Below are 27,408 nucleotides of genomic sequence, written 5' to 3' on the forward strand. Positions count from 1 at the left end.
TTATTTTTTCATGGTGTGATTCTTATTTTAATTTTTTTAATTTAAAAACAAAAAAATTATTAAAAGAATAGAATAATTTTCTAATAAAAATTCAATTTAAAAAATACTCAAATAATTTATATAGTAATTAAATCTCAAGTCATACAATTAAATAAAAATAAAAAACTACACTACTCCTAAAAGGGAGACGAAAAAAATGTAAATTTTTTGTTTATAAAATACAATAAGCTGAAATCCAAAAGTATACATATATAGTAGTAGTTGTTTGAAAAAATAGATAGAGAGAGTAGATAGATGAATGATGATGATAATGTTTGAAATTAGAGTTAAAAGTGAAGTGAAAGGTGAGGCAAAGTGGTTGATGGGAATATGTGAGAGGAGAAGACAAATATGTGAGAGGAGACCCACAAACAGCACATCACACTTCATAACAAAACAACCACTATCCCTACCTTACACTATGCACAATTATTTTTAATGAAATTGATTAAACTTATTATTAAAAATTGATTATCCTAAAAATTTCATTTAAACACATTAATCATAAATAGATTCATCTAAATAAGATAAAGTAAGAGATGCGTCATAAATGACAAATTATTTTGTCATCTTATTAAAATTATCTCATTTTGACTAAGACGCTGTTTTTGGTATAAGACTTAATTTTATTTAAAAGAAAAAAAGAAAATAAACAAATGACGACAAAACTCTCCCTCGTTGTGCCAAGCTGTCATCCATTCTATTTTTAGTTTTATAGTTTATAATTTCTTTATTTTCATCGCTAAAGAAAAAAGAATTCGATGAAAAACAGAGTGGATTAATATAACCTTGAATAACTAATTAATAAATTAAAAAATAAAAATAAAAATGATATAAAAGAATAAAATATTTTCTGACAACGGTTCCTTTCCTAATTCCATCGTTTGTTCCATCTCATTGTACAGCACACACAGGTCGAAGTTCCTCGTTGTGTTGTGGTGTGTTCTGTTTCGTGTGTTGTTCTGCCTCTGCTCTCTCTTTCGCTTTCTCTCCCACTCTCTGTTCCTTCAGTTTTCAGTTTCACCCAATCCAAACCTTCCACATTCTTCTTCTGCATTCTTCCTTCCTTTCTTGACAATTATTATGCATCGCCGTCCTAATCGTCTTCTCTCACCAACCGACTAGGGTTTGTCTTCCACGTTAGGTTTTTCGTTTTCTTGCCGGGATTCTGGGGGCAGACTTAATCTCCGGCAGCTATGGCCTCCAATTTGCAGATGAGTCCTGAGGTCGAGCAGATCCACGGTGAAATTCGCGACAACTTTCGTGCCCTCGCGTATGCCCTCTCTTAATTCTCTCTTCTTATCATTATGTGTATCACTCTACTACTCCTTCAGATTAAGAAATTAATTTCATTGATGATAATCTTGGTGGTAGTGGTAGATGTTGTGATTTGCGATTTTATGATTGTTGACATTGGGGGATTGGTTGATTACCCTCTGAAATGTGATTTTCTGTGATTTCAGACTTGGGGTTATTTGGCCTCTGGGTTGGGTAGTGTTGTAGCTTTTCTGTTCAGGTGATTCGTTTGTATTATTTATGCAGACGAGAAGAGTTTTCATCTGGACTTTAACGGGTAGTGAGACTCTAGGGTGGAGTTGCTTGTTTTTGTTTACCACTACACATGTTTTCGTCTTCGGTCACTGATTTATTTTTCATCTCTTGAACCTCTTAATATTACTGTCTTGGATGACTTAGATTTCCCTCTCCCATTCAAATGGTGGGTTGAACCAGTTGTTGGTAGTGACGTTATCGTTCCTATGTTTCTCTTTATACAAGTGATTTGTGGCTTGGTTGTACTTTTCTTTTGCTTTAGTCTCGAGATAATGTATCCTTAGTTGGTGTTACGATCATAGTTGTTTTTAACGAAAGAACCAGGGATTAATGACTTTTGTGAATAGGTCCCATTGTTTAAGCAGTTGGGTTGGGGATGTGCTATAATGTGGATGATCTGTAATTTCTTGCTTAGTTTATTTATTTGTTGACATGCTTCACCTTTTACATCCAGAAATGGCTTCCAGAAGTTGGATAAGATTAAAGATGCCAATAGACAAACTAATCAGCTTGAAGAACTCACGGACAAGATGAGGGACTCCAAAAGGTTAGTAGTTATGTATTTTATATTTTTAATCCTGTCATCACTCACTGTAAAGTGTATCTCTCTAAATAAGATAATAAAACTTTGAATGGGAGGCAAATGCACTCTGTCCAAAATATCTCCTTTTCTTCTCTCCACAGGTTAGCATGGTGGAAAATTTGCTTGTTATTGTTAAATGTAATAGCAAAAGCTCTGTAATGGAATTTACACCTTATACCAATTTCCCAGGATTGGGTGATGCTAACATGGAAAACAAACCTATTCTATATCGAATATTTTAGGGAAAAGAAATGGGTAGTAATTTTGTTGTTTATCAGGCTGTCGATGTGCTTTCCAGACTTCTTATTTGTTAGGTAGACTAAAGTTGCCCTTTTTCAATGTCCCATTTCTGAAAGAAGTGAAATTCCCTGTGATTAATGGTTTCAGGTTGATAAAGGAGTTTGATCGTAAAATTAAAGATGAAGAGGGGAGAAATCCCCCAGAAGTGAATAAGCAACTGAATGATGAAAAGCAATCAATGGTCAGTACCCAGAACACTTATTTTCAATTTTTCCTTTGCTCATGTTGAAAATACTGTATCTAATTCTTCAAAGTTTGAATTGATCTTCCGGCTTATTCTGTTTTTGACGTGTAACAACTTTATTAGTATTTTTCAAGTAATGGCAATTACTTTGAGTATTGTCAAGACACTTAAAGTGATTCCCAGACGATCAGAAAATAGCTTGTGTCTGAGGATTGTGCACAGTTGTTTCACATTCCCTGTGCATTTAAACAAACAGCCAAGTCTTTGTGTTTGCTAATGTACATTCTTCTTGCAGATCAAAGAGCTAAACTCATATGTGGCATTGCGAAAAACGTAAGTTTGTCTTTATTCTTCCATTTCTTTCTTTAACATATCAAATTGATTTTCTTCAAAGTTATGGAGCAAATCAAGTTGTGAAGACCAGTTTTCTTGATGGGCGTATTCAATATTCTGAATCACGAATTCATGATAAATGTTGCTGCAAAGATTAGCAGAACCAATAAAGCAAAATTCAGTTTCCCTTTTTGTTGACTCTACTGCTAAATAAGGTTTTGGAGCTTTGAAAGGAGGATTTACGCTATCACTTCATAAACAGGTACATGAACACCATTGGAAATAAAAAACTTGAACTTTTTGACAATGGAGCTGGAGCAAGTGAACCTACAGCTGATGAAAACGTTCGACTGGCATCAGGTAAGATGTTTGATGGAATTAGTAACTGGTTCAATGAGGTGTTGTCAGAACTTTACCATATTAATGAAATTGATTTCAGAGTATATTTGTGCTTCTATTGTAATAAGTTTCCATATAGAATTTGTGCATTGTGTGATTACTAATTTTTGCAAAGGCATACTTCAGGCTTTTATCTTTGTTGGTGTGTCCTTCTTGGGGTTGGGTGTGCATTTGGGTAAACAGCTTATCATGTAGTAAAATGACCAATTAAGAGTTTTTTGAATAAGTACCTAAGATTAATGTACTTTTGTTTGAGTTGTTTCTACAATTGAAGAGCAATTAGCTGTAAGCTGTTTTCATAAGCTATTTTGGAGAGCTTGTTAAATAGCTGCGGGCTGTGACACAATTCACAGGTGGTGAGAGCAGCAGCCTTGTGGGGGTACATGAACCAAAAAGGAGGTTGTGGCTTAGGGTGTATGGGTAGGTTAAGTTTCTAATGTTTTGTTTGGATCGGGTTGTATGACCCAACCCTTTTTTAAAAAAAAAATAGAAATATAATTAAAACTGAGAATAGAAACCAGAAGAGAAAAAAGAACTAGGGATTGCATGCCTCAGGTTCGGTCGGGTTGTGCTGACCTTAGGCTTCTTTGTGAAGATGTGTGCAGTTTGGGATTGCAATTTCTGCCATGGCTATTCCGATCCACCATTCTGTGACACCCAATATGACATAGTGCTGCCATGCAAACTCCGATTGTCTCTTCCATGTTCTGTCGATCAATTTTCCATAGCATGACTGCCTTTTTTCATTAACACTGTCAGCTGTTCTGTGTGTTCTCTTAAGTCTCAACGCCTACACATTCACTTATGTCATAAGACAACTTGTCCACAAGCCTTCCAAACACACCCATTGCATGCTTATTATATTTTTGTGTAGCAAATATTAAAGTAACTGGTAAATGTCCTAATTATCTTTAGCAATAATGCCTTTTTGCTTCTATCATAGAAATGTCAAATCAAGAGCTAATCAATGCTGGGACAAAGACAATGGATGAAACTGACCAGGCTATTGAGAGATCTAAGCAGGTGAGTCACTTCATAGTTACACCTCCATTGCTGCTGCTGGACCTTTTTCTTACTTATTTCAAAATGTAGGTTGTACATCAAACAATTGAAGTTGGCACCCAAACTGCTGCTACCTTGAAAGGCCAAGTAAGTCTGATTTGCATTGAGTATCCTAATATGAAGGAAAAAGTGAGAGATAACAATTTGACCTTTATTTCTGTTTATTAATTTTTGCAGACTGAACAAATGGGCCGTATTGTTAATGAACTTGATTCAATTCAGTTCTCAATTAAGAAGGCCTCCCAACTTGTTAAGGAGATTGGTAGACAGGTTGGTATCAATTGATTGCTTCCATGCACTATTTATTTACCTTTCTTCAAGACTGTGTCCATTGAACTAAGTTGTGTTTCCCTATTTCAGGTAGCTACAGACAAGTGCATCATGCTTTTTCTGTTTCTCATCGTCTGTGGTGTTATTGCCATTATTGTCGTGAAGGTATCATTTTCATGTCATCCATTACTTTAATGAATTTCTACTGGATATTTTTTTCCTCTCGAATTATGCTACAGTTTTTAAAGAACTAATGATGATCCGCACTACTGATTGCCAAAGAAATGCTTATGGTCAATGTGTCATCTACAGATTTTTCCGCTGTGCACTAATAAATGTTTCATATTTATGCAATACCTACTCTATCTTTCTGTTTTAACTGTTATCTTGTGTAGATTGTGAATCCCCACAACAAAGATATTAGGGATATCCCGGGATTGGCACCTCCAGTTCCCACAAGGAGGCTTTTGTATGCAAGGACAACAGATCATTTCGATTAATTCTTATATTTGAACAAGAGTGAACTGCGTCCTACTCCTACCAACTTGATTCTTGTTCTCATTGCTGCGGCGGAAGTTAGAGGATTGTTGTCTGGAGGCATTATTTTGGTCTCTTCAATTAATTAAATATTGTACACTTGCATACCCTTGTTTGTGATTTTATGTAAATCACACGAGAGCCTTCTGCTTTTCTTTCGAGTGCCATGTTTCGTTATTGTAACATTCCAAAAGTGTAGGACCAGAGAAAGTAATGCTGTTAAATTCGTTCTGTATATGTCTAATTCAAAGTGAGATTTGTCCCCGCCCCCTCTCCTATTTCTCTTTAATGTACACACACTTTCCGAACTCAGATGGATTGCTTTTGTAAATTACGTTCAGGGTTGAGCTTGCAGTTGTTCATATAAAGTTTCTTTGGCCTTCAAGCCTTAATATTTGTTTAATTTAACTTATTTTTGAAAAAAATAGTTACTTGTCAGTTTATCGAAAGTCTTATAAAAGATCTTTTAGTTTTCTTCTATATTAACAGTTACTTAACCTGCCTTTTTGAATGAGAAAGAACGTGCTCTGTTCTCTAAATTCCAATAATGTTCTGAGTGTTCATCCGTTAGTTTTTATGTTAGGACTCATCCTTAACTGTAGAAGACGCAACCCAAATCAGAATGTATTAACAGATTTCTGACTTACAACTAATTTTTCTCCAACACTAGCTTGCATCGCCTTGTCTAGAAATTTAGAAAGTTATTTTGTTTGTTACACTGCAATGAGGTGGAATAAATAATGGAGATACACGAAGAAGCAAGTCTGCCCTGATATGTAAGTTTCAAGTAAAAGACCAGTATATCTTATTCTGATGATCTCTATCCCTAAAATCAATTGGTGATTCACTTTTAAGAATATATACACACACACACACACTTTTGCAACACAATGATTATTATACAAATAGATACTTAGAGAGACCTTTTCAAGGAAAACCAACCTTTATTCAAAATTTTGTGCCCCAAATGGTGGTAATAAATTTAGACTGATATAGGAATTAAGAGGAGACTGGGTCCCCCACTCTGGTCTTATACCCCAGATCAACACATGACAAAGAACAAGCGAGAACGATTCCATTATAAAGCATACTATTTGAGAAAGAATAAAGAGTGGTATTTTTTACCAACTTCCACTTGTTCTTTCTCCAAAAGGGGAAAAATATATGATGAATATTGTAATGGGGTTTTCATTTTCCTGTGGCATGGTTGGCTAGCTGCATGCGTCCAATATGAGACACCCTTGATGACGAAATTAGCGGTGCTTCTTCATCAAAGTTCATATCAGAAAGAGAACCATTTCCTCCATTGTTACCAACATTATCTGCCACATATAAATCAGATGACCTCTTCTCGAATTTCCAGTCCTGTATGTCGATGGAATTTGATCAGGCAAGATGAATAAACTAGAAATTAAAATGACCATGCTAAAATATGCGATAAAAATTTCCTGATCTTTGTCAGTTACTTCATTCTTAACTCATATTAACATGCATAACAAGTTTACATAGACTCAAACACAAATTCTGAAGTTATGCCAAGAAGATACCTTTGTCATTCGATCTGGAATAATTTCAGCAGGTGATTGAGAGGCTCTGACATCCCTAACCTTGATGTAATTGTACATCACAACTCCACATAGTGCTGCAGGTAAAATATGAAAGGATGAGGAGGGAGGGAGATTAAAAAGAATTGATCTTTTCAACCAAAACTTACCAATAGCATAGCCAATTATGTTCAGCCATGTTATTGCTGACTCTGGAAATATAACGGTAGAAAGGGCTATCAATATCCAGTCTTTAAGCACTCCAGCAACCCGTATGGTTACGGCACCAGTTCTACCGATTACTAAGAAAATGGAAAAATTCAAGGCTAAAGCACACAGAGCATTGGAAAAGAATATCCAAAAGTTGAACTGAATCTGCGAAACTTCCATCACGGGCTTTTCCAGCAGGTACCAAGGCACAAAGAGAAACACAAAACTGCATTCAACAAAGTACAAATCAATGAGCAGATAACATATGGTAAGCTGGTTTTGAACAAATGCAAGCATTGATGCTACCGATAACAGCGTATAAACTACCTAATAACAGAAGCAATAAAATTGATATGACAAAAATCATATACTTATAAGAAACTAAAAGTACAAGAATGACTTCTGCATACATTGTTTCAAGGATACTTTCTACATATCTGTATTTGATATTTGATCGATAATCATCTATGTATGGATGTAGGATGATAATAATTTATAATTTTTTATTTTATCAATATTTAAGTAAGAAAGACGATTTTAATTTGCACATGCAGAGTTGCAGTTATATATTTATTATATTTTAAGGTTTTTTATAATATGAATATATCATGTACAAGTTATTTTTAAAATAAGAGTCTCCCCCTATTTGATACTGTGCATCATACATTTAATCACGTATTAGCACATAATTATCTGCCAAATCAAATCCATTGAGGGTAGTATATCATCTTTGAAGCTTGGACATGCCTCTTAAATAACATGTTCCTATGTGTGACATGTACCTAACACCGACACGCTTATGTCACGTATTGGTGAAGTGTTCAATCTAAAAAATTTCTATTGTTTTGACATAATTTTAACACAACTCTAACACAATTTTAATAAAAATAAATACAATGATTTTCTAAAAACTCAAATTTATTGTATAAGTTTCTATTATAATTACAGAAATAAGAAACAAATCTTATATGATCACAAATACATGAACTATATATGTAGTATTGAGAATTTTATATTTAACCTCCTATCATATCTTCATAAAATGTGAAATTTTTTAATATGTTCTCTTTATATGAATCTCGACTAAAGTGTCTTTTTCAATTATAATGATCAAGAAGGAGATGCAATGTCTTTAATGAATTATATCCTCTGTTCACACTTTGAATGTTAGATAAATGGATTAAATCAATTTTTGTGTAGGTGACAATATGATTCAACTATTATATTTGGCTAACAATATTTATAGATGATTTTGAATATATAAATCTTGATTGTCAATTTAAATAATTCATAATGATTTAATATATAGATCTATGTTCTGGTGTCCTGCATTTTGGGAGTTACACGTGTCAAAGTGTTTGTGCCTGTGTCATGTTAAGTGTCCGTGTCAGTACCTACATAGACCATAACTGATGGGAACATGCTTTGTATGGCTAGTAGGAACAGAGAAATTTGTACAGGTGGGTTAATATGACCTCTGCATAGACTCAATTAACTTATTTATATATAGAGAAAACCACAAATATACCTGCATGGAGCTATGTAATATAAGCTTGTAATAGGATTTAAACTCAAGCCCTTTTTCTGTAAAAGGACTTGTGTTAAGACGAGTCTTAAAGCTTCAGCAAAAATGCCCGTGACCTGGTAAACTGTACCAACTACATTAAAATGAATTTCTCCGTAGGAGGAAATGACAACTCCAACACTGACCAGCAACATGTTGAAGAACACATCGCATCTTGCTTTGTCAGTGCCACAAATAACAGCCACCAGGAATGTTGCCACGGGCACTGAAAAATCATGTTTTAGAATCAACAAAATAATCATTCAGAGGGGTAAGCAAAGCATGTGATGTCTGTTAAAAACGTACTTAGAGCCTTCAGCATCTGGATGAATGCCACAGAAATATGCAAATAAGCTGTGTTACCAAACCTGTAAAGACATAATAAATTCTTCATAAAAACATGACTGTTTTTTCACAAGTACTGATATTGCACAAGGTGTGAGCATGCGATTAGAGAAACACAAAACATCCACCAAAGTAGTACAAGTGAGCTATCATAATTTTCTTACAAACATCATAGCTTGAACGGATTAATTAAAATGATAGAAAATTAACAAATTACAAATGTGTGAGTGTTCTGATCCCAAAATTAACCTTGTTTTAACTTCTAAACAATGTGGAACTATTAGATATACTAGCACCGTGGTGACACAAAAAGTAAAATACAAGTTTGAGGCAAGTATAATACAATGACTTAAGGCCACACAACCTATTCCACAATGACCTATCATTGAATAGAGAATCATGGTCATTCCAAACACTGAATGATACACTTTTCTCTTTATTATGCCACCAGATTCTTTCAAAAAGGGCTTTCAATAGAGAACATATAACTTCATGCCTATAGTACCATCTTAATAGTTTTAGTCGATTCGCCATCTCCATTCTACTGCAGGCTAATGTCCGAATATCCTTAAACGGGTTTGTTTACATTAGAAAAAAGTTTTGAAAACAAGATCCTGCTGAGAAACTGGTTAAGTCCCAGGTCTAGATAATTCAGAAGAGTGGTGCAGAAAAGAAGGGTAAAAAGTAGGCCAAAATCAGTCAAAGCTAATTAGCAAGTAAACAAGATTTTTCACAGATGTGAAGGATACTCCCATTATCAAATCTGAGGGTAAGTTTGATCCCAACTCAGAGCAACTTCAGTTTGCCCGTGTTGAACTGCTTACCAAAGACTTGAAGCAAAGAAGGCACTTATCGGTATCACGCAAGTTGCATATCTGCGATGCAATAAAGAAAGTGCTTAAGAAAGAAGTTGACAAAGGAAAAGAAGTTCAAAAAGCCTTCAAATCAAAGACACACTTACATTTCAAATGTCATTTTCACAGGAGATACAACCTGCAATCACAGAAAAGGAAAATAACTTAAAATAATCAAATAACCAGGCAAAGAAAGTGATCCAAACAAGGGTAATGAAAAGAAGGCACTAAAAAGTTCAGGTAAGAGGAAGAGTTGTGCAAAGGGCACAAAGTAGGACATCTTAATGAAAATGAAACACTAACATCAACACTTACAAACACGTATGCATATAAAAAGGTTTTTAGAAATCACATCATTGAGTTGAGATTCACCCAAAAAAGAAAACTATAGTTAACAGAACATGACAGCGGTGCCCCTAGATGCGATAAAGATCAAAGCCTATACACTCGAATAAAGAACACAGTAACATCCACCGTACAAACTTAGCACACAATTCCACTTTTTGGTCAAAACAAAGCCAACGCTGAATACTAAAGGCAAACAAAATTGACAATAAACCAGCAAAAGGAGCGCATTCTCAAAGAACAACACAACACCAAAACAGAAGCGCCATAACATACCTTAAAGACCCGGACAAGAAAAAATGCCACTGCCCCAGAAAAGCCCATGTGAATCATGGTGAGTGTTATAGGAAGCGGAAAGTTAAAGTACTTTGGAGACAGAACCCACTGCAAAAATTATTAGAAAGAAAAAACATGATACTACATTGGAGATGCTTCAACTAAAAGTAAAAACTAGTTTAAGGTTGCTATGCATATATACATTCGTATTAATATACCTTGTTGTACAAAATGACTCCAGAAGAAAGCAAAATGTAGACAAACAAGTAGAAATAAGTGAAGAAAAGCGTTTTGTTAATCATTTTGGTCGCAAAGAACGAAGAAGCTCCTGAAGCAGAAAAGGCTCAGTTACACGAGAATCCAAAACTGGGATGAGGTGAACGCGGTTGCTCAAGACCCATCTCCTAAAATGGAGCAAAGTTCGTATCTTTGGAGTTGCAGCATCGATTCAAACGCTGGAACACGAAGAAGAGAGAAAAGGGCACGTGCAGAAAAGCCAAGAAGCTAAGCGTTTGTGGCGATCTATGGCGCGAAGCAATGAAGAGAAGATCCAGGTTCTCGCGAGTGGGGTTCAAACGAAGCAGAGAGCGCGTGAAGAGGAGAAGAAGCGTGTGAGAGTATATGTGTGTGTGTGAAATGGGTGACTCTGCAGAGGATGAGTAACGGACCTGCAACATTGGTACTACACAGTACCTTCTGTCTCTTACTTTTCAAACTTTTTTATATCTAAAAATATATATATATATATATATATATATATATATATATATATATAATATTCCTCTAAATTATTTTTTAGTTTCAGAATAATTTTATTTATACGGAATTTAAACAATAACACCTCTTGAACTTACATAGAAACTTTTATCAATTAAAAAAAAAGTTTAAGCATGTGTGGTTTGTTTCTAAGGAGTTTGACTTGTGTAAGCTATGATATAATTTACAAGTCTTTACAAAATAACCTAATGCATGTTGGAATGCAATGCATATTTAAATTTTTTTTTAAAATGATCTTTTTAAAAATTTATCTAAACTTATCCTTCGTATATTTCCACTCATTGAATATTGTAGCAATGTGAATAGTTTTATGTTTGTAATTAAATTGAGATAAAATTTCACTTTGTATGATCTTAATTTTTAAAAATTTTGTGCGATTTTGGAGTGGTATAATTATTGTGCTTACGTTACGGATACATTGTGCATTTATGATGTTGTGTCGGTGGTGATACTGCGATAGAGATATTGGGATAGAGGGAGCATATGAAATAAAAAAAAAACTAGAATTTAAAATCAACAATTTCCTTAATCTAATATTTTAAAATTGGAATACAAAATTTACTAAATAATATCACTCGTGATTTTTAAATTTGCTTAATTTGAAGCAAAAATTATAGTTGAATTAGATAGATGTTTTGAAATATTATATCCACGCATTCACCAAGGCAAACTAGATTATTTTTCTTTATTTAAATCATTTGAAAGTTATAACTAGTAAATTAGTTGTCAAGGGTTGATATGTGCATAACATGTATATATTCAATTGAGTTAAGTATGTTTTATTTTGATTTAAAATTGAAATTCGTCTTGTATGAAATTTTAATAAATTTTGATTTTTAAATTTTAAAAATAAATGAATATAGTCATCTTCATTTAATTTAGTGAACTATTTTTTAGGTGTTTAATGCATTTCGTAATAGATATTGAATAAAAAATATATCAAACCGTGTAAATAATTTTAATACTAACATATAATGCGTTTAATACGTCAATAAAGATTAACGTAATTTGATTAATAAGACTATATTCATTCATTTTTTAAATTTAAGGACAAAAATATATCGAAGTTTGAAACAGAGATAAAGATGAATTCCAATATTAGATCAAAGTTTAGGAAATGAAAACATACTTAATCATATTGAATTGAATTAGTACTTTATCACTTCGATACCTGGCATTTGAAAATTAATATGAAGATTAATATATGATTAATGAGCTCAATTAACTTTTAAAAAATTTCTGAGATATTGGGTATTAAAGTTTGATCCAGCCCATTTTTTATGGACCGATGAAACTTTTGTAAGATATTTTTTCGTGCACTCCCAGTATTACTAACTGCATCCTCATCGTCTCTGTAATCCACCACAGAGGAATGAGAGAGACATCGTTTCGGAAAAAAAGATCATCCTCAAAGCTTATTCTAGAAATTTTGAAGAACTCATTCCAGAAAATATTATATATGTATCAGAAAACTGATTCTGAAAATTTTATTATGAAAAATTGTTTGAAAAGGTATTTCACGTGTTCGAAAAAGTTTGTTCTATAAATTTTATTCTGAAAATTCTATTTAAGAAATATTATTTTGTAAACTCTGTTCCAACTATTCTGTTTTGGAAATCATGCTCTAAAAGAAGTTTTGTAAAGTTTGTTCTGGAAGATTTTGAGAATAGGTTCCAAAAACAACGTTTACAAAAGATAAAAGATAAAATGGTCGTTTTAAAAATTTGGGATGTGCATTTAGAAATTACGGGCCGCCAGTAGAGAAAACTCTTTTTATTAAATGCAAACAATAGATTGTGATGATATATGGTTGGGTGACCGAAAATTTGGCCAACTTTATTTTTCTTATTTCAAAGCCAAACTGATGCAAAAAAACAACTAACCTAGTTTGAAGACAATCTGGCATGTCTAGGATACCTAAAATTTTTATAATTAATATATCAGAATTTGTTTATTATTCCCACAGTTAGGTTTTATTTTTTATTTTTTAATACTACATATGAGAGTAAGCATTTATTTTATTTCCTGAAAGAGTTGACACCATCACTTTGGTCTTAAACTTTGATCCTTCAATCATTGAAGAAGTGACATCAAAATCATTGTCTTATGCAAATCACAGGTTGATGTGTTAAATTGATGACATCTCTTATCTTCCAGGAACAACTCAATTAATATTTCCAAATAACACATTGGATTAATATTATATTCTTCTCATCAACCAATTAAACCAACCTTAATTTTTTAAAACACTAAATTGAAGTCACTCCAATTTTTCATTATATCAGTACCATTTATTTTTCCAGAAAAAACAAGTGGTCATCTCATACAATACATATATATTTTTTATAGTTTTGATAAGAGATGGTGGTCCGTTCCAATATCGAGTGAAACAAAATATTCAAGAAAGTTTATTAGAATAGGTTTTAATCTGACTTTGATCCTATGTTAGAAATTGGCTTTGAGCCTAACTCAATCCTATAAAATCAGCTTGTAAGGTAAAATTTACACTTCACTTATATATTGTGAATTGGTCTTATCTCCGATCGATACGAGACTTCCAACAAATATCGATTAAAAGGTAGACTTTAACCTAATTTAATCATATTCGGATAAAATTTGTATTTATTTATATATTATAAATTTATCAACGTGGATTTTCGGCGGTTTCAACACAGGAATTAGTAATATTACTAAATTTCCAAGACAGCTCCGATCAGAAAATGGGGAATTTTAGGTAGGAGGTGATTGTGTCACTATCATGATTGATGAGAAGCACTTTGTATCCTTTGCAGAAGACATTTATTAAGAAAAGAAAGAGACATAAAATATGGAAAAATGTTGGATTTATGCATAATTAATAATTATGATTACAAAATGGATGGATGAATGGAAGTAAGGTGACAGAAGCAGCTAAGCTAACTATATTATATAATAAGTAAAAGATAATATAAGATGAAGAAGGGACAAAGGAGTTTCAACTACTGAGACGACACAGCAGCACCAAACCAGAATGCAGAATGTTGTCTCAATTTTTGATATCCCAACAGCCTCAACTTCCACCCTAATGCTTCACATGATTTTTCTGAAAAATTCACGAGTTCCTCACCGAGGAATCATTTGCAAGAATCCCATGATGCCGACTTTTTTATTTATGTCAAATCTTCTTCATATCAATTCATATATGCAAAAACATTGTTTCGTCTCACCTTCATCCCTCCTTTCATATTTCATCACTTTTCAATTCATTTTCATATGTACTCTCAACGTCATTTGCTATTAAGTCTCTGTATATATTTCAGATATTGTTCTGACTTTATATTTGAAGTATTTTATGTGTGGAAAATAATTTTCATCCTTTATTGTTTGACGTGGTGGATCATTGATTAATGTATTATTATTATTTTTTTAAAAGAAATTAATGATTCATATTAAATCACGTTAGAAAATAAATAATAAAAATAAAAAAATAGAAGTTATAATATTATTTTTTTATATTTTAAAGTACAATTGTTATGATTTTTGTCATTTAAATATGTTTTGGAGGTCAAATAATAATCTATATTTAGAGTGATTTTGATCTCAACTTTACATCATGTAAAATTATTAGTAGCACCAAAGTAAATTTTTAAACTAAATAAAAATAACATCAAACAAAATGCTAATTTTTTTTTTAAATAAACTCACCTACCATTTTAGTCTATTTTAGCACTCATCGTTGAAACTCTTTTTTTGTTGTTTAAACTGGAAAGAAAAAAGTAAAATTTATTGAACTATAAAGATATCAAACAATTAAAGTAGAGAGCATGTAATCAAGTGATTGTTGTTTAATGTTGTTTTAAAATTTGGGTGACAAGGTATAATCCATATTTTAAAAAGCATGTGTTGTTTTTGTTAGGAGGGGTTTGATTAATGAAATGTCTATAACAAGGTGTAGTCGTCTAGTGTGGGATATTTCCCATTTTTGGTTTATTTATTTATTTATTTATTTTTTTGTTAAGCATGTGTAGTGTTGGTTTTGGAACTTTCTTAACTACATGTGTATAACAAGCACAATGACATTAGGGTTTAGGGTCCCAATTTTATGCAATTAAATTTTAGGACATGAGGACCCTCCGGAGGGTCAAGAAGACAAGGTAAGAATATAGCTTTAAAGGTGAGTTTCTTTATTGACCAAAAAGGGTTATTTCTCTTTTCTTTTCTTTTTCTTTGTCCTTGAGTGAAAAAATAAAAAATAAAAATGTGAAGTGAATGAATTGAAATTCGCACACATTTCACGTTATTTATTTACGTGTGTCTGTGTGTGTGGAGGGCAGTAGAAGTACAAATTTGAGTTATTCTTAATGTATCGAAGGTGTGTTCTGACAAAATCTAAGAACACAGGAAGCAAATGATGTCTGAAAGATTGAGTGTGAAAAATGAAATTTAGTGGGCAATGTCGGTTGCATTTGTTTACGTTATCTGCTATGCTGCCACTGTTGTCTCTTTGCTTGGTTTACCCAAAATGTAATTCAGACATAGAAAAGGAAGAAAAAGTTCATTTTTATATTTCTTATTCAGAATATCTTCTAAAGCTTTTTTTTTAACCTTTTTCAAAGTCATTAAAATGTGTAAGATTGAATTTAGTGTATTTAATATGGCATTCACAATCCATGTTTATATTATATTAGTTGTAATTGTATTTTAGTGGTAAAAGTTAATCAGTGGGGGCTTAGATCATAATATATATGTCCAATTTTGGGGAATTGATTAAATGTCAATAATGTGTTAGGATGAAAAAATTATTAGAGATCATTTGTTTTTATATAGATACTTTAAAATGTGTTTATGAAAAAAAAATGCAGTTTGGATGAGAAATTTTTAACAAATTAAAATTTTGAAAATTTATTAAAGTAGATTGATCGTTAGAAATTATAGAATTTCAAAGTTTATTTAAAAAAATAAAAATTTGTTTTTTCTTTAATATTTTATCATTCGTATTTATGTTGGCCTAAATTTTTTTTATTCATTGTAGTCAATTTTTTTATTAAAATTATATTTTTTGTATATACAGAAATTAATTTTCAATCAATGTTACCCATACTAATCATTACCAAAAGTCCGTTAGAGTCGTAAAAAAAATAACCTTAACAAATATTACTCAACAAAAACTCGTGTTAATATTAATTGGGAAAACCTTATCAGAATTTAGAAAAAAAAAATTCAAAAAAACTCTGAATGATAATTTGATTATTTACTATCAAAATATTTTTTTTTCATCTAAACAAGAAATTAAAATTTAATAAATCCATCCTAATTTTTAATAATAAAAATCCATCCTAAATCTATCTAAACTTCTGAATCAAAAATAATTTTCATAACCGGTTAGAAAACACCAAAACTTATAAAAAATATTTTAGGATTTCATTGAAAAGTAAATTACTTTTTTTTAGATAATTAAAAAAATATTATATCAAACAAAATAAACATATAGTTGAATGCACCCAGATGGATAATTTTTATTTATAAACTAAATATGTCAAGTGATACAGTAAATATGATCTGCATTTGTTTTTGTTTTGACAAAGATTCTTCACATCGATCAGGTTTAGGTATGAGTATGAGTATGTGTAATATTCAATTTTCTTTAATTGGATATGAAAATAGAGATAAATATATTGGGATGAATATGGTCTGCATTTGTTTTTGTTTTGACCAAGATTCTTCTTATTGATCAGGTTTATGTGTGAATATGAGTATGTGTAATATATTGGGATATACAAATGAATCCATATTAATGAATATGGTCTGCATTTGTTTTTGTTTTGACAAAGATTCTTCACATCAATCAAGTTTAGGTATGAGTATGAGTATGTGTAATATTTAATTTTTTTAATTGGATATGAAAATAGAGATAAATATATACATATCCACTTCATCCCACAATCTTATACCCATCCCAATGTCCATCTTTATCACTTTATCACATCCCGTTTAAATTACTGAAAAAAAAAAATACTCACAATTTATTAAATAACCCAATATACAAACACTTTTTATTACTCTCTTTTGATTGTTTTACTTATATAACAAGAGTTGTTATTTCTCTTATCACAATCTTGATTGCATATTTTATTCGATTATGTTCAAATAGTATTATTAGTAGTGAATTCAATAGTTTTAGATTTCACATTTGATTAGTTTTACTCTTCTCTAATATTTTTTTCATTTTTTTTTTCACATAAAAATGTTTGACTATTAATTTCAAGTGTTCAATCACATTATTAGATAATATAAAAAAATTATCTTTTTATATTTATTTAATTATTAATTTTTGTTTTTTTTAATAACTTTTATCGTTAAAATAATTTTTATTATATTTCAATAGTTCAATTAATTTAATATCTAAACAATTTTTTTTAGATCTCTAAGTTACTCTCTGCATTATTATACATCTAATTATACATTTTTTTCTTTATGTTATTTCCTTCAATGATATATCAAATCGTTTACAGCATTTTATATTTTTACTTCTTTTTAACATTTTCATTTGTTATTTGCTTTTATTGTGTGAAATATTATTTTTATGATTTTCAAACAATTTTATTTATTTCTAACTCATTCTCGATTGTCTAAAGATGCTTTTTTTATTATGTGAATTAATGTTTTTATGATTTTTTATATAATTTTATTTATTAGTGCAATCTTATAATCGTAATTGTATAAATATGTTTCATTTACCATAATATAATAAGTTAATGTCATTGTTATTAATCTTGTTTATGATACTTTCATATAGATTGGGATTCAAAAGATAAAAGATCTCTGTCTAATTTTGAATGATTAGTTTAATATTTTCTTTTTTTGCGATTTGGTTTACGTGATGTTAACATTTATTATTGTGTTAAAAAGAGATATCTAGACAAAGGCAGTCTAAGAAACATTTGAAATATTTAAAATCTTGATTTTTTATTTTTTAATTAAATGATAAATTTTATTAATTTTGTTTCATCAACGCTTGCAAAATTAATAAATCTTTTGGTTATTATGAAATTTTATGTATGTGTAATCATGTAATATTAAATATTTTATATAATTCTTTCACCTTGATCCAATTGTTATCTATAACTTTAATTAGATATATGTAGTGTTGTAAGTTCTTTCTAAATATTAATATGTGACATCGAAGAAAAGAAAATAAATTATTTTGATATTATTTGATAATAGTATATTTTTTTATTTTTTTATGAAAGTTAATTAATTGATACCGAAACACTAAAAAAATAGATACATACATGAGTACAAATATATCTACTGGTATGATGAAAATGGAATATGACAAAAATTTTATACCTCTTACATAAAAAAAAGGATATGAATAAATATTTACCATCATCCCATTCTCATCCCTCTCTTAAAAATAACTATTTTTCTAAATTTGAGAAAACAATTGAAATTCATGTGAAATCCTCATGAAACCAATAGTTGGCATAGGTAAAACTAATCATATAATGAAATAAAAATAATTAAAATCAACATGTGCTTATTTGAAAACAAAAAGTATTTACATTTTTTCAATAATTAAATAAAGATCAATTTTTTTTTTCTGTAAAAACTTGTTGGAACCTATATATCAAGCTAAGTTCAATTAGTTTGAAGAAATTGATTAGAAAAAAAATGTCCATTTTTTTAGTTATAGAAAAAAAAGAAAAAAAATTACATACTCTAGTTAAATAAAATAAAATCATTGTAATACATAAAAACTCCCCCTAAACATATAATGCAAATACATAGGCTGAATTAAATCTTGGTATGAACTTAAAAGAACAATTTGACAGTATCAATAAATACCAGATTTATTAAGTGCCTTTTCTGATTAAAGAAATTGTGGGATATAAGAAAAAGTGATGAAAGAAAATGGTGAGCACGTACATATTCACTATATCACATAATTTTCTATAGTTTAGGGTTTGCAAAATAATGTTATGTGCTGCCAATGATTTCATTTTGTGTTTTATAATAATCGCAATGATCCAAAACCTAAGTACACCCTGTCAACAATATTGCGTGCATCCAAGTAACACACAACATAACAATTAATTAAACAATGTTGCATCACTATATATTACCTAAAAAAATTACAATTTATCTTTATAAAATCGATTCAGTAAAATAAAATTTCTCTTATATCTAGTCAATTAAGATATTTTTAATCCTTCTTTTATCACTTTTGAAATGTATTAAAGAAAAATCTTGCATTATATAAAGATGTTTCACTAAAGAAAGCTCAAAATCTAAATGTTTCTCATACCAATAAATTAATAAACAGAAAAATGCATCTTTTGCTTTCTAACCTTTTCTAACAAAGGAAAAGAAACCTAATCCTTCTTCTTTTGTATCGTTTGTTCAGAATGTGTAGCACAAGATTCTCTCTTTTTTTTTTTTTTTTATTAAACAGAACATTATCTGTATAAGGAAAAATATCATAGGAAGAAGCAAAAAATATTCTTGCACTAACGTAGAAACATTTTTAACCCTTTCTTAATCATGCTGGAACACTTCTTAGTTAAGCTTACTCTGCAATGAACCATTCTTAAGCATGTCAATAATAGCTTTATTAAATTAAAATAAAGTTATGCTTTAGCATGGTATATGTATATTTATCACCTTTGTTTCTGCTAATTTTTTCTTTTGACTGGGCCCATTTAAATTCAATAAAGAAGCACCATATGATTAACCAAGTATATAAATCAAACTTAAAACAAAATTATGGAGAAAAAAAAAAAAACACAATAATTAATCAGTGTTCAAAAGAGGCATTGACTGCAAGATCTGTTCAAGAAAGAAAACATAAATAATTGTGCTTCTCTTGCTAAACAACAATGTCAAAAGCACAGTGATCGTCTTTTTAGATGAACAATTTTTTTTAATTGAAATTGGTAATTTAATTCGTTCATACCACATATAAAGTAGAATATATATGATTCACAATGTAAAAAATAAATAAAGAAATTATGAATCGCATGCATGCAAACTAAATCACATATTATATTAAGTGGTTGAGTGAAAGGAGTCTTATTAATATTTTACATCTTCTTAAACGTGATATTTATTATTAGAATATGATTCACAGTGTAAAAAATAAATAAAGAAGGAAAATAAAAGTATAAACACTTATGAATCGCATGGATATTATATCAGGTAGTTGAGTGAAAGGAGCATTATTAATATTTTTCATCTTCTTAAACGTGATATTGAATCACGTAATTCTTATAAGTAAATAATAATAAACAAAATTTTATTGGAAAATTCTTTTATTATAAATCCGAGACGTTATTTGTTTCCCTACTAAGTTGTTTAATTGACTAACTAAATTTTATTCTTTACAAGTTTTATTTGTTATTTTTATTTGAATATCAAATTTTAACGTATTATTATCATTGGAGATGTTTTAATTTTTGAATATGTTTAATTTTTATAAATCTTACAATTTGAATCAACTTTCAAATTTCTGTATGATAACAATATGTTTTGATTTTAACATTGTGTTACTACAATTCTTTCTTCAAAAGACTTGTTTCTTTCAAATTTATTTGAATTCAATATAATGAAATATTTAATAGTTTATTTAAATGACTTCACTTGTACTTTTTTTAAAATTTTTAAATATTTGCATAACACACCACAATTATAACTTACTATTTATCACCCTACACGTAGGGCATGATAACAAGTGATTCCTTTTTCCTTTCTTTTTTTAGCTTAATAACAAGTCATTCTCTGCAAACAGAATGATAACTTTATAATCACTAACACTAATCCAAAAGAATTACATTTAACTGAAATGTGAAGCAATGCAGCTCTGATGAGAATATGAAAGAAAAATTGATCTAGCTGTGTCACACACACTGCTTCAAAACCAGAATAATTTACCCAAAAGAAATATGATGCATGCATGGGACCACAAAACCAAATCACTGAAACTTCCCTATGTGTATGAATTATGGAATGTATGTAATGAGCTTAAGCCTTCCAAACCAATCATTGCTCCATACAGTAGGGAATGTATAGCCCTAATAAGTTAAATTTGTCATATATTTCTCATCACATTACAACATTTTTTGTCTTCTACACCATCTCTTTCACATCAAACTCTACAACACCCTTATCCCTAATTAGGTATTAAGTTGTAGTACTTCCTTCATCAAACAGTTCCTCTCTTCTGAGATGATTATATCAGATTGGTACAATCTGTATTATGTGTTGTAACATCACACTGATTAATTCAAAAAATATACATATATATTGCTGAATACACCCTGTTAAGTTCCTAGAAGAAAGATGTGCTGTTACTTCAATATATAAAAGTTTAAAAACCTCTATAGAAGAATGGTGTGACTTAAGAATCATTATACACAGAAAAGTAAACATGCATAATATCAACATGTTTTGAAAAACTGAAGTAATAAACTATTACCTTATAAGAATTCACATGACAGCACTTTGAACTTTCATAAACCCATTTGTGTGTATAGTTTCTCATACTAAGTCAAACCAATTATGCTACATATGTGTTTGAATTTAGTATAATGAAATGCAGAGAGTATGAGTAAATAGTTTGAAAAAACCAGACTCTTGAAAAGGTTTAGAGTATACAACTTTATCTTTCCATTTTTTTGTTCTTTCTTGCCCTGATGTTTGGAAGAAGAGAAGGGTAGAATATGGAAACTAGAATTGAGTGGGATGTGGTTGAAGATGAGAAGACAGTGCCAAAGTTTTAATGTGCATATGGTAAGAAGAAAAGATTACATTTACACCCTCCCCAAATAGGGTGCATAGGAAAAGGACCTTAAGAATAGGGTATAGGGGTATTATAGGTATCAGAAAAAGTGGTATGGTGTCCAGTCTGTTTCCTTGACTATCCAGCCTACTGAATGAGATAACAAAGTCTCATTAAATATAGAGATTCAAATGAAATTTAGTAATTTACGCAATTCAAGGAAATGGGAATTTGCAAAAACAAATGACTTTAGGCTTATTCGGTCTGTTTTTTTGACCTTTTCAACTTTTTGATTTTTATTTTCTTACAACTATGCAGTATTCAAGACCACACTGATTTCCAGTGTAATGTAAAACTAGTAGCAGTGATATTTAAAATTGAAGTTTGACTTATAACATGAAAGAAGAAAAGAAGAAGAAGAAGAAGAAACAGATATCAGAAAAGCCATAAATTTATGAATTTTTACATCATGGTTAATGGTAAGTTTTACAATGACCATGTTACTATAGTGTTTCTAAAAAAAAGGGTATTTTATTTCACCCTACTGTTTGTTTTTCGCTTTCCACACTTGTGTATTTAATGTGAAATAGTACCATTGAAGCATCTGTTTATCTGTCACCGTCTGAAGAAACCTTAGGAATAATAAAAACAATAAAAAAAAGGGAGTGGAAATAGAAATTAGAAAGGGAAAGGTATACGCAGAGAGGGAATGTGAGAGAGAGAGGATGTGGGGGAGGGAAGAAATTTGAAGAAACAGCAAAGAAAGTTTCCAATTTGATGCTTATTTTTTACCATATGGCAATGTGAGTCCATGTCACTTGCCTATCACCTACCACTGATAATTCCATGCCTTGTTATTAACCCAACCACACCATTTCCTTCTTCCCACCAATTCATGTGCCTCTTGTGTTCTTCAATTCCCTCCGCAACTGCACAACACAGAAGGGTCGGTGCCTTGTCTTTACCTTCTCCTTTCTGTTTGTGTGAGGAGGGGGGAATGCTGCTGCTCTGACAAGCTCCATTTTTGGGATTGGAAACACAGACCCATTGCCACAGTTGAGGAATCCCACAAACCAAAATCATATTTTTCACAATGGGGTTTGACTGGGCATGTGCCACCGTGTTCACATCCAAGAGCAGATTTTGACTGCATAAGAGATCTAGTGTTTAAGTGGATTCGGGGTCAGAAAAAGAGGCTCCAGAAAAATCTCTGAAGGATTTTTGTTGTGAACACTGTCTTCTCTTTAAATCTCTGCCGAGTTGCCCGAAGGTAACAACAAAGGGATGTTCTCAAATGGGTTGTTTCTGTGGTCATTGCTATTTTGCTGGGTTCGATAATTTGAAGTTTTGTTGTTGGCCTCATTTTTCATGTGTATAAATTGAACGAGGCTTTGGTCTTTCTTTCTAATTTGGTTATCAAGTTCTGCTTTAAACCGATTTTATAAACTTGAGATTTGTAATGTCCAAAAGACTTTGAGTCAACTTGTTGCAGATTTCTTTCAGAGCTATGGTTGATCCTCGATTTGGTTTTCTGGGATATGAAAGCTGAGTTTGTCGTGTACAATTTAGTTTTCTTTCCATTTGCACTTTTATTGGGGAACTGAGTTTCTTTCAACAAAAGAATACCCTTTTCTATTTATTTTTACTCATGGAAGAATATCAAAAAATTTAGTTTCCTTCTGGAATTTGGTATGACTGGATTTGAGATTCTCTTTCTCAAAATAGTTGTATGTATGGTGCGAGGAATCCAACGCAAGAATTTGGTGTTGGCCCAGTAATTTGGCAATAATGTGCTTTATTTTGCAACATGATTTGCTGTGTACATTGAAGTGATTTCTTATACATAACATTGACTTCTGCAGATACATATTGGCAGCTACGAATGGCATCTGATCTAAGTTCGGGGCTGTCCAAGGAAACGTCTGTATTTGGGTTGAAAGCATGGGAACTAATGGGGATACTGGTTGGGTTGTTCATTATAATCATTCTTGTGGTGGTATCAATATGTCTTACTTCACGAAAGAAATCCAGAAGAGTCAATGGCATGCTTCCCCTTAGCCACATGCTATCTGTTTCAGATGAAATCAAGGAAATTAGAGTTGATCAAGTTTCATCCAATAATCATCCTCAGAATGGAGCTTTTATGAGTCTGTATGACAGGTTTAGTGACAGGGACTCTGAAAAGGTTTTGATCCAACCAAAGAATGGGGAAAATAGCAGTCAATCGGGCTCATTTGTTCATCTTAAGAAAGATGATGGTGGCTCTCAATCAGGTGAAGAAAGTGGTGCCAAATCTGTTTCTACCTACAGGTCTTCTTCACATCCTATAACTGCACCGTCTCCCTTGTCCGGTCTACCTGAATTTTCTCACCTTGGATGGGGCCACTGGTTCACATTAAGGGACCTAGAACTTGCAACAAACAGGTTTTCCAAAGACAATGTTATTGGTGAAGGTGGATATGGTGTTGTTTATCAAGGCCAGTTAATCAATGGGAGCCCTGTGGCTGTTAAGAAGCTACTCAATAATCTGTAAGTTTTGACATTAAATTGTTTAAGTAGGTCACAGCTGTTGCATTTAATTTCAGCTTCAATCTAGTAGTTTTTGATCTCTTGTTTTAATTTTTATTAGCATGTCTTCTTCGGGTTAGTTTATCTAATACTGTTGGTGCCATCATGCAGAGGACAAGCTGAAAAGGAATTTAGAGTGGAAGTGGAGGCTATTGGCCATGTGCGACACAAGAATTTGGTTAGACTTTTGGGGTATTGCATTGAAGGGACTCACAGGTAGTATATTGTTTTGTCATTTTATTTCTGTTATATATTCAGATGCCACTTGTGTTTTATTCTATTTATTTTTGGAATCGGCGAAGATGAATTGTCATTTGTCAGCAATTGTGCATGCATGTGTGTTTAACTGTTTGTGTCTGCTGTGATAATTGATTGGTCATTTGATTGAAACTGTTTACACAACAATTTTTGCAGTATCTTGTAAATCAATTAACTGCTACAAATGATGTTGAGGATTTTTGTAACATAATTTATTAGTAAACAGTGCCCATTGTTTTATTTGATAGTTTCATTGTTGGGTACTGTTTGTATGATTTGGATTATTGACCCCTAGTGAATTCTCTGTTTATTTCAGGTTGTTGGTTTATGAGTATGTTAACAATGGTAATTTAGAGCAATGGCTTCATGGAGCCATGAGGCAGTATGGTTTTCTTACTTGGGATGCTCGGATTAAAATTCTTCTTGGAACTGCTAAAGCGTATGCATGTTTAGCACTGTCTTAATTTTCCCCCATTTTTTTATTTCCTTCTTAGGTTTTGGTGAGTATCCTTTTGTTGATTTATGATTCTATTGCAGGTTATCTTACTTGCACGAGGCAATTGAGCCAAAAGTTGTACATCGAGATATTAAATCAAGCAATATTCTAATTGATGATGATTTCAATGCTAAAATATCTGACTTTGGGCTGGCAAAGTTACTTGGTGCTGGAAAAAGTCATATCACAACTCGAGTAATGGGTACTTTTGGGTAAGTTCTCTTCTAATGCCAAAATATTAGGAAATTCTTTACGATTCAGAAACACTTTTTCTTGGTATTTTTCATTCTACAAGCCACTGACTATTGCTCTTTTAACCTTTTTTTTAGTGTATTTTATAGTGCAAAGTAACCAATTGTACAGTTAACCTCTTTGGTTAAATTTTCTCAGCAATTTAACCATGAATATCAGTGAGCACCAGATTAAATGGATATCAAGCATTACATTTTTACCTTGATATTTATGAAAAGATTGCAATGTTCTATAAAAGTGACCCCGAATTAGCTTTTTTTACTTTTAGTTGGCTTACTGCATTCTTCTTTTTCATGCTTCAATTGCATTTTTTCAGATATGTGGCTCCAGAATATGCCAATTCTGGCTTACTAAATGAGAAGAGTGATGTTTATAGTTTTGGAGTGTTGCTCCTCGAAGCGATCACCGGAAGGGACCCAGTGGATTATAGCCGACCGGCAGCTGAGGTGTGTCACTGTAACCTGTAAAGAATTTAAGAAATCAAGACACTAATGTGCATGTGTTTATGTATTCTTATTAGTGGATTGTCTAATTGTTAAGAGTTTAAGAACCTTTTTTGACCGGTACATATCTTTGCTTAAATTTAAATTTAAAGTATGAAGAAGGATGTACATTAGAAATTTTCATGGAGTAGTTGGTAACTTCATTTTTGACATAACACTGCCTTATCATACTAAGGACTTATCAAACATCTCAACAGTGTTTCTGATCTTTGGATGGTTATTGTAGGTAAATTTGGTTGACTGGCTCAAGATGATGGTTGGAAATAGGCGTGCAGAAGAGGTGGTAGACCCTAACATTGAGACCAGGCCTTCAACAAGTGCCCTTAAACGTGCCCTTTTGACTGCTCTGAGATGTGTTGATCCAGATTCTGAGAAAAGACCAAGGATGAGTCAGGTTGTCCGCATGCTTGAATCAGAGGAGTATCCCATACCCCGAGAGGTTTGATATCAGATCACAAGAACTTTTGCATCACAGTTGTTTTTTTCTTTTACAAGAACATTTCATCCTGTGTCTTTGCAACATCATTAAACTCTTTCTGTTAAGTAAACATGGTATGTTTCTCTGATCAAGTGGGTGACATTTCAGGATCGAAGACGCCGGAAGAGTCAACCGGAGAATATGGAGGTAGAGACTCAGAAGGAGATTTCTGACACAGAGAAGAGTGACACTCCAGATTCAAAGTCCAATGGCAGAAGGAACCAAAAGAAGTAGAGTCATGAATTTTATAAGCTAAGGTGCCTATTGCATTATAAGGTACAGTGTTGAAGGGCAATTTTTTGCATTCTTTTGAGCTTCCGAGTTTGGATAAGTGCCATGTTTGACACCAGAAAAATGGAAAAGGAATGAGTTACTTTGGAATGGTTTTTATACCTATTGTTGTTATTATAGCATAGATGTAGAAGTTAGAATGTAGATTATTGTGTATTAATATGAGATTAAAAAGATCCCTTATACATTACACTAGTGTGTACAGCTCATTGCTATTCATACATTTCCCTTTGTCTTTTTATTTGTTTCACCACTCATTAGGATCATAAGGAATTCATGTTTCCTTGTGTAGAAGATTATCAGAAAATTTTACCAAAGCGTGAAAGACAAAAGATGTGGTTATTGTCTATAATTACAGTGAGGAAGTTTCTTCATTACTATGGTACCATGGTTATGGTAGCCTCTCTCCATTAATTGTTGTGCAATCCGATGAACTAGAATAATGTTTATTTTTCATTTTATGAATCAATACTATGAAACAAGTCTACTGAAATTACCGTTTAGATGTATTATTAACAAATTCAATGAATCAGGTTTGAAGGTTATAATGTCTCTATTAGTTAAGCTAACTAAGAGTATTAACGCATCATATTTAAAGATTATAAATTTATAATTAATTTTTATTTGTTAACA

The 27,408-nt window shown here is 31.5% G+C and overlaps 3 protein-coding genes across 3 annotated transcripts; 2 read left to right on the forward strand and 1 right to left on the reverse strand.

Annotated features, from left to right (window-relative positions):
* The first annotated feature begins 932 nt into the window (after positions 1–932).
* On the forward strand, positions 933–5,650 carry NPSN13 (Putative plant snare 13). Its single transcript, XM_028065758.2, has 10 exons — positions 933–1,312; positions 2,045–2,137; positions 2,561–2,654; positions 2,953–2,990; positions 3,253–3,350; positions 4,333–4,412; positions 4,482–4,538; positions 4,629–4,721; positions 4,812–4,886; positions 5,117–5,650. Exons 1-10 carry the CDS (start codon positions 1,236–1,238, stop codon positions 5,219–5,221), a joined length of 810 nt encoding a protein of 269 aa, XP_027921559.1. The 5' UTR covers positions 933–1,235; the 3' UTR covers positions 5,222–5,650.
* Positions 5,651–6,182: 532 nt separating this feature from the next.
* Positions 6,183–11,029, reverse strand: LOC114179950 (putative sugar phosphate/phosphate translocator At1g48230). Its single transcript, XM_028066467.2, has 9 exons — positions 10,615–11,029; positions 10,397–10,504; positions 9,883–9,914; positions 9,746–9,796; positions 8,883–8,944; positions 8,541–8,802; positions 6,973–7,238; positions 6,806–6,900; positions 6,183–6,623 (listed from the first exon to the last, which is right to left on the reverse strand). Exons 1-9 carry the CDS (start codon positions 10,696–10,698, stop codon positions 6,447–6,449), a joined length of 1,137 nt encoding a protein of 378 aa, XP_027922268.1. The 5' UTR covers positions 10,699–11,029; the 3' UTR covers positions 6,183–6,446.
* An 11,597-nt stretch (positions 11,030–22,626) lies between these two features.
* LOC114178498 (putative receptor-like protein kinase At5g18500) lies at positions 22,627–27,152 on the forward strand. Its single transcript, XM_028064435.2, has 8 exons — positions 22,627–23,199; positions 23,792–24,458; positions 24,609–24,713; positions 25,072–25,194; positions 25,293–25,463; positions 25,820–25,949; positions 26,233–26,445; positions 26,593–27,152. Exons 2-8 carry the CDS (start codon positions 23,812–23,814, stop codon positions 26,716–26,718), a joined length of 1,515 nt encoding a protein of 504 aa, XP_027920236.1. The 5' UTR covers positions 22,627–23,199; positions 23,792–23,811; the 3' UTR covers positions 26,719–27,152.
* Positions 27,153–27,408: the final 256 nt, after the last annotated feature.

The sequence above is a fragment of the Vigna unguiculata genome, chromosome 3, assembly GCF_037176805.1.
Source record: "Vigna unguiculata cultivar grain cowpea cultivar isolate G323 ecotype 2 chromosome 3, ASM3717680v1, whole genome shotgun sequence".
NCBI classification, from domain to species: domain Eukaryota; kingdom Viridiplantae; phylum Streptophyta; class Magnoliopsida; order Fabales; family Fabaceae; genus Vigna; species Vigna unguiculata.

What these genes read in the sequence shown, in the direction of transcription:
- NPSN13 (XM_028065758.2), top strand. Translation starts at nt 1,236, where the DNA reads ATGGCCTCCAATTTGCAGATGAGTCCTGAGGTCGAGCAGATCCACGGT. An exon ending in CTATTGAGAGATCTAAGCAG is followed by an intron (nt 4,413 to 4,481) that starts GTGAGTCACTTC and finishes TTCAAAATGTAG; the next exon opens with GTTGTACATCAAACAATTGA. An exon ending in TTAAGGAGATTGGTAGACAG is followed by an intron (nt 4,722 to 4,811) that starts GTTGGTATCAAT and finishes TCCCTATTTCAG; the next exon opens with GTAGCTACAGACAAGTGCAT.
- LOC114179950 (XM_028066467.2), bottom strand. Translation starts at nt 10,698, where the DNA reads ATGATTAACAAAACGCTTTTCTTCACTTATTTCTACTTGTTTGTCTAC. An exon ending in TTCTTGTCCGGGTCTTTAAG is followed by an intron (nt 9,915 to 10,396) that starts GTATGTTATGGC and finishes CTGTGATTGCAG; the next exon opens with GTTGTATCTCCTGTGAAAAT. An exon ending in TTCCAGATCGAATGACAAAG is followed by an intron (nt 6,624 to 6,805) that starts GTATCTTCTTGG and finishes ATCGACATACAG; the next exon opens with GACTGGAAATTCGAGAAGAG.
- LOC114178498 (XM_028064435.2), top strand. Translation starts at nt 23,812, where the DNA reads ATGGCATCTGATCTAAGTTCGGGGCTGTCCAAGGAAACGTCTGTATTT. An exon ending in TGCATTGAAGGGACTCACAG is followed by an intron (nt 24,714 to 25,071) that starts GTAGTATATTGT and finishes TGTTTATTTCAG; the next exon opens with GTTGTTGGTTTATGAGTATG. An exon ending in AGTATCCCATACCCCGAGAG is followed by an intron (nt 26,446 to 26,592) that starts GTTTGATATCAG and finishes GTGACATTTCAG; the next exon opens with GATCGAAGACGCCGGAAGAG.